The following is a 10375-nucleotide window of genomic DNA, read 5'->3' as shown; positions in this document are numbered from 1 at the left end:
TGGTGCCACGGGAGGACGGTCTCGGGGTGGGTAATAAGGACCCTCCTTGCCTGCTCCTGACAGGCCGTGTGCTGCAGGCCACTTTCAATGACCCACGTTCCAAAAACCATCAGGTCCCCACTTTGCTGGCACACGGTGTCAATTGGGGTATCCTGCGGGGTGGGTGAGGGGTGCTGGGGACTCCCCTGGCCTTGTCACCCAGACCCCCACCCAACTTTAGGGTCCCTGCGCTCAGTGGCTGTTCTGGGGCCAGGCACGCTGGACCCCCCTCGGTGCACATGCTGGAGCCCAATTCACTCCTGAGTGGGGAAATTGATGCTGCTGAGGACACCACTGTTCTCAGAGTCACCTCTGCTTGTGGACTCTTCCCAGCGCAGATGTAGCGCCTGGATATGATTTTTTTTTCTTTTGTTTTAGAGATGGGGGTCTTGCTCTGTTACAGCCCAGGCTGGAGCGCAGAGGCACAATCACGGCTCACAGGCCCAGACGGTGCAGCGGCCGGGCAGAAGTACTCCTCACTTCCCAAGACGGTGGGGCGGCCTTGACCTCTCAGGTTTGAGTGAACCTCCCATTTCAGCCTCCCGAGTAGCTGGGACCACAGGCATGGTGCCACCACAGCTGGCCTGAATTTTCTGTAACGGTTTGGAGTTCCCATCAAACTAAACGCTAATCAAAGGATAGCATTATACGGTATGTGAAATTATAACATTAATATTTTTTTCCTCAAAAAAAAAATCACATTAATAAATGTGTGATAGGGTTGGCTGCTAGGAGAAAATCTGGCTAGTCTGGGAAAATTCTTTGTGGGAAAGTTTACAACTAGGGTGCTGCGAGACCTGTGTGTACAAGTAGGTGACCCATCTGGGATCACTGGTTTTGTCAGCACCCCGATTTTGTGCAAATTCAGTTTTCCCTTTATATGGAGAGATCAGCGCTGCCCCCTGGAGAGCGGAAGGCCCAGGGAGGCCCATCCATGGCCTTCATATCTTAAACGTCGACTCTGACATGTCCACATCACCTCCTCCTGAAGATTCCGGAAGTAAAGGATAAGTAAGAAAAGCAGGACGGCACTTTGGGAGGCAGAGGCGGGCAGCTCACCTGAGGTCGAGAGTTTGAGACCAGCCTGACCAACATGGAGAAACCCCGTATCTACTAAAAAATACCAAATTAGCCAGGCATGGTACTGCATGCCTGTAATGCTAGCTACTTGGGAGGCTGAGACAGGAGAATCGCTTGAACCCGGGAGGCAGAGGTTGTGGTGAGCCAAGATTGTGCCATTGCACTCCAGCCTGGGCAACAAGAGCAAAACTCCATCTCAAAAAAAAAAAAAAGAAAAGAAAAGTAGGAGGGGTGAGCTGCTCTCTCCTGGAACCCCAGCACTGAGGGAAGCCAAGGCAGGCTAATCTCTTGAGCCCAGGACTTGGAGACCAGTGTGCCACTGCACTCCTGCCAAGGTGAAGCAAGACCAGAGAGAAAAAAAAGCCAAGTACAGTGGCTCACACCTGTAACCCCAACACTTTGGGAGGCCAAAGCAGGTGGATTCCTTGAGTCCATAAGTTCGAGACCAGCCTGGGCAACGTGGCGAAACCCCATCTATACAAAAGCGCAAAAAATTATTTGGGTTTGTTGGTGAGCACCTGTTGTCCCAAGTACTTGGGAGGCTGAGGTAGGAGGATCGCCTGAGCCCAACAACTTGCTGCAGTGTGCTTATGCCACTGCACCCCAGCCTGGGCAACAAAGAGGCCCTAAAAACCACCAGGGGTTTCCCTTCCACCAGCTGAAACCTGAGAATCATGGATGCAGTGGAGAGCATGAGTGCTTTCCCAGCCCTGTGGGATCCCTTCGCTTAGCCACACGGGCCGATACTGACGCCCAAAACCAAAGGCACCGAGCGAGTGGGAGCGCCACCCGCTGCTGCCCCAGCCCTTTCCCAGGGAAAGGCCACCCCCTTCCAGCTGCTGCATGTGATCTGGGGCTGAGTTCTGGCTGCTGCAAAACCAACATCCCAACACGAGAGCTGGGGCTGCCGGGTCCATCACAAGGTGGGAAACGCACATAAAAGGAAAACAGCCCTGACTTTAAATATATATTCTCCAATTTAAAACTTCTAACTAAAAAGTAAACTTTAATGTCGAAAGTGCAAACTTGGGGAAGACAGAAAAGATTACACATAAGGCTGTCACTTCACACTTGGAAGGTTGCACAGCGGCCGGGCAGAGGCGCTCCTCACTTCCCAGACAGTTGGGTGGTGGCTGGGCAGAGACGCTCCTCACCCCAGACGGGGTGGCGGCCAGGCAGAGGCGCTCCTCACTTTCCAGTCCTTGGGCGGCCGGGCAGAGATGCTCCTCAGTTCCCAGATGGTGCTGGGCTGTCAGACTCCATTGCTGGATGTGTGACTTGGGTTTAAGCCTCTCCCTTCTGCTCTCATCTGGAAATGCTGACAGCCTGGGCATTTCCTCCTTTGGCACTGGATGGAGACTGAAGCCTGGCCAAGGCCCTGCCCTCAGCAGGAACTCCCCCTGGGACCCACTCTGTGACCCCCAGCCCAAGACAGGATTTTTCCTTTACCTTCTCCAGCCACTTTGGGCCTCCCGGCTCTCTCAGAGCCCTGTTAGGTAGGTGACAACTCTATTCCCACTGTTTTTTTTTTCGTGCATCTTTAGTAGAGATGCGGTTTCACGTTGGCCAGGCTGGTTCGAACTCCTGACCTCAGGTGACCCACTCACCTCGGCTGCGCAAAGTGCTGGCATTACAGATGTGAGCCACCGCGCCCGGCCCCCGGTTCCCACCTCAAGTGTATATGTTGTCATCACGTTTCACCCCAACCAAACCTTGGGTGGGCAGCCTCTGCAGGGGACCACTCACAACTAGCCTGTAGTCACAGTCCCCTGCAGAGCCCTCCCAGGTGGTCCAGATGTGCCCAGTGGCCCTGCCCCGATGCGTCTTCCCTGCCCGTGGCCTGCTCTGCCTGATGTGCACTGTGCACTTCCGGGGGCCTCCGTCACACACTGTCACACACACACGCCGTTACACACCGAGCCAGCCTCATCAGCTGTCTCAGTAGTTGGTGTTCAGGGACAGGGATCCAGCCCCTCCTAAGGTGTACCTGGGCTGAGACTCAGAATGGAAGTTCAAAACAAAGAGATGGAGCTGTGAGTGACACAGGGCCCCATGGGCCGTCTGTCAACCAGGCCTTGGCCCTAGTCCGTCGGGCACTCACCCCCTGTAAGATGTGGACCCACTAGTGTCCAATGTGTGAACAAGTAGCTGGAGGCCTCACCCCACACTGCTGGCAGGCCTGCCTCTCTCCTACCCAGGTGTGGCAGCTCCTGGTGCCAGTTTTCCCGGAGTGTGGCCAGGCCCCAGGTGTCTCTCCATCACAGCTGCGGCTCTGCCTTCTTCCGGGAAGTGAGGTGGGGTTGCTCCCCGTGCAGCCGCCGCCACCGCTGCTTCAACATTCTGTAGGCCTGCACAGCCCGCTCTCTCTCCTCCCCCACAATCTGCTGGCGGGCCAGGGAGGCGGTCAGAGGCTGGGACACACAGCCTGGGTTCAGAAGCATCCTCAGCATCTGCGATCTCCTGCCAGGCTGAGGGAGAGAGGGGAGGGTGAGGCACTGGCTGGGAAAGGAGGGGACGCAACAGAAAGCCTCACAGCTTCAACAGCTCTCCCACCAGTGAGAACGCTGCACTCTCAGGCCACACACCAGACAGCACACATGTTGGCTGAGGGTTTTTTTTTCTTGACACAGGATCTCGCTATGTTGTCCAGGCTGGTATCAACTCCAGGACTCAAGCGAGCCACCTGCCTTGGCCTCCCAATGTGCTGGGATTACAGGTGTGACCCACCGTATCCAGCCTGTCCAAGGCTTCTGTTCCCTGGCAGCACTGGGGGACAAACTCAAGTTGTCTCCATGCCCCACTTACCTGGTCCTTGCTTACACTCCTCCGGGGCCTGGCAGTCAGCTCTGGGGGCTGCAGGACAACCTCACCAAACTTCACCATGTCTGGAGGGGCAGAGTACAACTGAGGACTGCTGCCCACAGCCACTGCACTCGACACCCAGAGCCACCACCCGCCCACCTCCCTCCCATAGGGCTGGGACAGAACACCAACTCATCCAGCGGTCTAATGGCTGTGGACCCCAGGGGAGACCACAGGTGCCCAGTGCAGCCAGGGCTGGTGGGCAACAGAAGGCCTGTGCCCAGGCCCCACCCAGACCACTGCTGACACCATCGCTTTGGGAAGAGCCACCTTGCAGCAGCTCCTGCTCCAGCCTGTCTGCCGCCTTTTCCTCCTTTTTCCGTCGGACTTTATCTAGTCGCCGCTTCTGGAACCTGGGGAAGAAAGCACATGTCACTCGGATTCCTAAATTCTCTTTCCACCCAGGGAGGAGGCAGAGGCCGCCCCACCCACAAGGGATCCCCTGTGGCAGAGCAGGGACCCAAGAACAGGTGGCTGCCTCCGAGTCCCCGGTCCCCTTACCACCCCGAAACCCACAGCTGCCCACCAAAGAAGGCTCTGACCCCAAGAGGCCCCTCAAGGGTCCCCCTCAGTGGTTCTCAGCTGGGGACGGCTGCCTGCCAGGGAACATCTGACAATGTGTGCAGATACGCAGGCGGGGGCTACTGGCACTTTGTGCATGAAGGCTGGGAATGCTGCCAAAGACCCCCCAACAGAGACTCATCCAGCCCATCCCGTGCTGCTGTGTCTAAAGGGCTTAACAAGTATCATATATCACGTCTCCCTCAATGTGAATCTGGAAGCCTCACCTTCAGCGACAGCTCTGGAGATCACTATGGTGCCAGGCTGTATCTGGGCCACGTTCTCTGTGATGAACTTTCATTGGCTAAGGTAATTATAAGTAATACAACAATCCAGAAACAGGGAATCTACAGAGCTGAAAGCAACCTCTCTAACCTTCAAAGTTTTTTTTCTTTTTTTTTGAGATAGAGTCTCGTGCCCTGTCACCAGGCTGGAGTGCAGTGGCACGATCTCAGCTCACTGCAACCTCTGCCTCCCGGATTCAAGCGGTTCCCCTGCCTCAGGCTCCCAAGTAGCTGGAATTACAGGCACGCACCACCATGGCCGGCTAATTTTTTTTTGTATTTTATTAGAGACGAGGTTTCACCATGTTGGCTAGGATGGTCTTCATCTCCTGACCTCATGATCCACCTGCCTCGGCCTCCCAAAGTGCTGGGATTACAGGCGTGAGCCACTGTACTCGGCCAAAGCTTTTACAGAATTAGAAAGGTGTAGTCTCTTGGACGAGGAAGGGCCCTAATGGAAACAGAACGCCCGGGCACGTCACCCTCAGACCGACCACCTCAGGGCTGATTCCCGCAGGGCTAGGGCTTTCTGGTGCTTTTCCTGTGAAAAGCAAGGACCAAGCGAGGTCTCCGCAGAGTTCCCAGGTTCCACAGCCTCCTGGGGGCCACAACCTCACTGGCTCCCAGCTGGATGCTCTGACTTGCCAACTCCCAGGGCTCTGGCTTGGTTTCCCTGAATCCGGGCTGCCCCACGGCTACGAAACAGGGTCCCTGCAGAGGGCCATCATGGGAACCCAATGTCTTCCCCCTGGCTCCAAGGGCAGACCCCAACCCCTCCCGCCTCCACTCACGCTTTTTTTGCTTTTTTCTGTTCAGACTTCTCCTTGGAAGCTGCCTGCACCTCTGGCTGCCGGATGGCCTGGTTCTTGCTGAGGAATAGCACGTGCTGGGCCTCTTGCTGCATGCGCTGGATATAGGCCCCGTCGGACTCCCCCTTCCTCTGTTTGAACTTGGGGATGGCGATGTCAGGCTCCGCTCCCTTTGCTTCCTTCTCCAATGTCTTTCTGAAGGTCACCTGGGCTGAGGACAAAGGGAGGCCTCAGAGGAGGCAGGAGGCCGACAGTGCCAGGCAGGTGGCCCATGCTCATTCCCGCCCGCAAAGCCACAGGAAGGGAAGACCAGGCTGGCTGGAAGCACCCCAACGATAGTAGCCGAAGAGGATGTAGAATGCCCGGCCTGGCATCCCCAGGGACGAGACCCCCCAGCCCAATGGCACCTGTCACAGATGTCCACTGCAGCACAGCTGAAAAAGGAAAGCAGAAACAACCTAATGTCCACCCCTAGGTGGCTGGTTGAATGAATTCTCCTCTGATCACCCACAGACTCCATTGCACAGCTGCCCAAGGAAGCCCAGTGGAGCTACACAGAGAAACGTGGGTAGACCTGCCGGGCGCAGTGGCTTACACCTGTAATCTCAGCACTTTGGGAGGCCGAGATGGGCGGATCATGAGGTCAGGAGATCGAGACCATCCTGGCTAACACGGTGAAACCCTGTCTCTACTAAAAATGCAAAAAAAATTAGCTGGGCACGGTGGCGGGCGCCTGTAGTCCCAGCTACTCGGGAGGCTGAGGCAGGAGAATGGCGTGAACCCGGGAGGCGGAGCTTGCAGTAAGCCGAGATCGTGCCATTGCACTCTAGCCTGGGCGACTGAGCAAGACTCCGTCTCAAAAAAAAACAAAACAAAACAAACAAAAAAAAAACGTGGGCAGACCTACGACATCCACTGTGAACACAAGTGCAGGACCCCGGGCGAGTGTGGAACACAGGAGGTGGACAGTGCCAGGCAGGTGGTTGTGTTCATAAATATGTGAAGACATGCATATTGCCAGGCATGGTGGTTCACACCTGTAATCCCAGCACTTTGGGAGGCTGAGGTGGGCGGATCACTTGAGGCCAGAGTTCAAAACCAGACTGGCCAACATGGCAAAACCCAGCCTTTACTAAAAATATAAAAACTAGCCGGGTGTGGTGGCACAGGCCTGTAATCCCAGCTACTGGGGGGGCTGAGGCACAAGACTTGTTTGAACCTGGAAGGTGGAGGTTGCAGTGAGCCAATATTCTGTCTCCAAAAAAAAAAAGGCCAGGCATAGTGGCTCACACCTGTAATCCCAGCACTTTGGGAGGCTGAAGTGGGGAAATCACTTGAGGTCAGGAGTTCAAAACCAGCCTGGCCAACATGGTGAAACCTCGTCTCTACTAAAAACACAAAAATTAGCTGGGCTTGGTGGCGTGTGCCTGTAATCTCAGCTACTCGGGAGGCTGAGGCAGGAGAATTGCTTGAACTGGGACAGGGGAGGCAGAGGTAGCAGTGAGCTGAGATTGCGCCACTGCACTCCAGCCTGGGCTACAGAGTAAGACTCTGTCTCAAAAAAAAAAACAAAAAAAACCGCAAAAAAAATTAGCCGGGTGTGGTGGTGTGTTACCTGTAATCCCAGCTACTCAGGCGGCTAAGGCAGGAGAACTGCTTAAACCCAGGAGGTAGAGTTTGCAGTGAGCCCAGATCACGCCACTGCACTCCAGCCTGGGCAAGAAAGCAAGACTCCATCTCAATAAATAAATAAATAAATAAACAAACAAAGGTGCCAATACACCACGGCTCAGAACGTGCCATCTGCTACCCAGGCCAGTGCGCCTCCTCCCTGCACCTTCCTCACCTCTATCTCACTATCCCTTTGGCAGCCATATAACCCCCAACAAGAAGCCTACAGTTTATACACAAATTATAAAACAGCTTTGCTGTAAAACCAGTCCCACGTTAGGGAAGAGAAAAGTGTCTATAAGCAAAATATACACACAGTGGACACCGTTTCCCAACGTGCCCAGAGTGTTACCTCTGGGTTGCAGCAGTGGACACATGTGGATACCCTACCCAGACTTGGGGGAGGAAGGCAGACTTCTCAGAGGGGCCTGATCGAATTTCCTCCTTCAGCTCCTGACCACCCACTTGTCTTTACCATTGCTTCAGCACTCTTGTCTCAAGAATCATGGCTTCTCCCTGGCAGTAGCCCTGCCAGCTGCCAAGTCCACTCCCGCTCACTCCATCACCACTCGGTGACCTTTTTTTGCTTAGAGTAAACATGAATTGGCCATGCCCTGCTAAAAACTCTGATGAATCTTCGCTACTTTCGGGGGGAAAAAAACGTCACTCCTTAGCACGGCTCCTGAGGCCCCATAACGGGTCCTCCCCGCCCACCCCACAGCCTCCTTCCAAGACTCGTCTGAAACCACAGCGCCACCCGCTGCCAGCCACTGTTTTAGCTTTGGCCACGCTCCCCCACCTTCTGAGCACCGGGTCTTGGCATATTTCATCTGCCTGAAACGTTCTGAAGTATTTGGGCGATTGGGCGGGTTGAGACACACAAAGCTTCACTGCCGCCCAGTATGGGCCTGCACACACCTGCTTTCTTCCTTTTCTTGTTACTGATCGGGTTTTTCATCTCCTGGCGGCTCCTCATAATCTCCCGGAGCCGGAAAGGGATCTCCTGTTCGTCCTGGTTCTTAGGCTTGCAGTTCACTTTCTTCTTCTCTTTGCTGGGAGGAAGAACACGGGGGTGAGACTCGTCCCAAGTAAAGCACAAGCAGAATCAATAAGAGAAACAATAGTTGGGTCTGGCAATAGAATCTACAGGCGCCGGCCGGGCGCGGTGGCTCACGCCTTTGGGAGCACTTTGGGAGGCCAAGATGGGCGGATCACGAGGTCAGGAGATCGAGACCATCCTGGCTAACACGGTGAAACCACCTGTCTCTACTAAAAATACAAAAAATTAGCCGGGCGTGGTGGCGGGCGCCTGTAGTCCCAGCTACTCGGGAGGCCGAGGCAGGAGAATGGCGTGAACCCGGGAGGCGGAGCTTGCAGTGAGCCCAGATCGCGCCACTGCACTCCACACTCCAGCCTGGGCGACAGAGTGAGACTCCGTCTCAAAAAAAAAAAAAAAAGAATCTATACAGGGGCCACATCTGGCTTCTGTGGTGCGAGACAGTCCAGCAGTCCAGGGAGCAGGGATCTTTCCTCTCGATCTCACTCAGTGGCTGTCCTTGAACCGCTTCCTCACGGGACTCGAGGCCGAAAGGCACTCCGAAAGCCCAGGAGGCCTTTCCGCCCTGACCTCGTCCAGAACCGGGACACTGGGACGCGGGAAAGGCAAAACCAGGGACTCGCTCGCGCCTCCATTCATTCAACCGATCCTGGCGAAGCGTGGGCCGCGGGCACAGACAGAGGAGGGCACTGAGCTCGACCTGGGGAAGGGGTCCGAGTGAACGCTCCCTAGGGGGTCCCGGGCGGAGCCTTCAAGGCGTCCCCTTCTCTGGGCGGCCTCGCGGGGCAGCAGTGTCACCTGCGAAGCCCGGGCCACGGGGCTGGGCGCTGCTTTCCCAGCGGCTGCACTTGCTGCCGCCGCCGCGCTCGCCGGGGACTCCCAGGACCCGCCTGCACCCTGGGCACCGCTGCTCCGTGACCAGCTCGCGCCATCTCCACGCCTGGAGTTTTCCTAGCGAAGCCACTTCCGCCTTCCTGCACGGTTCCGCCCCACCGATCGGCACTTCCGCTTCCTGCGCTCAGCCCCACGATGGCTGGCGCGGTGCGACTTCCTGAAGGTCCGGGATTGGTCGGAGCGCCCGCCGCTCACGGTCCGGGGTTGCGGGATCCAGTCCGCAGGCGATGCTACTGCGGAGGGTGGTCGGGGGAGGCCGGGCGGTAGCCGCCGCGGCCCGTGGCTCGGCAAGTACCAGGAGGGGTCTTGGCAGCGTCGAAGGGCACGTCCGAGAGGCCGTTGTCCGGGGGCCCGCACGTACCGGGAGGAGCCCCGGCCCCTCCACCCGCACGTGGGGACGGAGCCGGGAGGATCGCGCGCTGACCGCCGCCGAAGGGCCCCTCGCTCCTCTCCTCCATCCGCTTTTACCGAGTCCCCGCCCCGGAATCTGTGGAGGGGCCGCTTAGCCCCGGGAGAGGAAGCAACCCGGTGACCGGCCACTTTCCTGTTTCTCAGTATCTGCCGAGCGCCTGTGTGCGAGACCTCCTGGGCTCTGGGGACTGGCCGTGGACATGGAGCGGATGATGCTCCTCGCAGGACTAGTTAGAGAAATAAGTGAAGTTGGTAGCGTGTCAGTCCGTGATCTTGGGTAGATAGAGCAGGGGAGCGAGCGAAGGCTGCCTATAGGACATTCACGCTGGGATGAGAGGGACCTGAGAAGCCTGGGCTTTGTGACAGGGAAACTTGGATAAAGGGTGGTGCGATTCTTCCAGTTGGTCCCTCAGAGGTGGTGGGGCTTGGTTATACTGGTAGGGGTGCTGGGCTGGCCAGGAGCTTACAGGGTTACACCTCTCCCATACTCGTGTCCACAGAGCAGCCATCTTAGCTGGAGGTGGCGAGTGCCTCCCCTACCCCCCACCATCTACTGGAGTGCACACCCGGCGCCAGGCCCTGATCCTGGCACTTCCTGTGAATCACACCGTGTCATACCCATGACTTCCATTGCGCAGTGGGGAAACTGAGTCTAGAGAGGTGAAATAACATGTCTAAAGTCACAGAAAGTGAAAAAGCTGAGGACA

General features: G+C 56.5%; 2 protein-coding genes across 9 annotated transcripts in view; one reads left to right on the top strand and one right to left on the bottom strand.

The window, feature by feature from the left end:
* Positions 1–1836: 1836 nt before the first annotated feature.
* CCDC137 (coiled-coil domain containing 137) lies at positions 1837–9368 on the bottom strand. The gene is made up of 6 exons (XM_032177866.2): positions 9162–9368; positions 8225–8358; positions 5618–5846; positions 4252–4334; positions 3925–4004; positions 1837–3587 (listed from the first exon to the last, which is right to left on the bottom strand). Exons 1-6 carry the CDS (start codon positions 9293–9295, stop codon positions 3378–3380), a joined length of 870 nt encoding a protein of 289 aa, XP_032033757.1. The 5' UTR covers positions 9296–9368; the 3' UTR covers positions 1837–3377.
* A 9-nt stretch (positions 9369–9377) lies between these two features.
* The window catches only part of LOC116483644 (retinal rod rhodopsin-sensitive cGMP 3',5'-cyclic phosphodiesterase subunit gamma), a 223324-nt gene continuing 222326 nt past the window's right edge, over positions 9378–10375 (top strand). For 2 of the 8 annotated variants that reach the window (XR_009209939.1, XR_009209938.1), the window contains exon 1: positions 9449–9920. Coding sequence is in view for 2 of the 8 variants with exons in the window: in XM_058428361.1 (XP_058284344.1) it covers positions 9485–9544 (60 nt within the window). In the remaining 6 variants the exon portion in view is untranslated. Of the gene's footprint in view, positions 9421–9448; positions 9921–10375 lie in introns of those variants that run through there. The other 6 variants (XM_058428363.1, XR_009209941.1, XR_009209940.1 and 3 more) reach the window with 6 other exon arrangements.

This window comes from Hylobates moloch, unplaced genomic scaffold (assembly GCF_009828535.3).
Source record: "Hylobates moloch isolate HMO894 unplaced genomic scaffold, HMol_V3 SCAFFOLD_15, whole genome shotgun sequence".
Taxonomy (NCBI): Eukaryota; Metazoa; Chordata; class Mammalia; order Primates; family Hylobatidae; genus Hylobates; species Hylobates moloch.
This window is presented reverse-complemented; position numbering and strand designations above follow the sequence as displayed.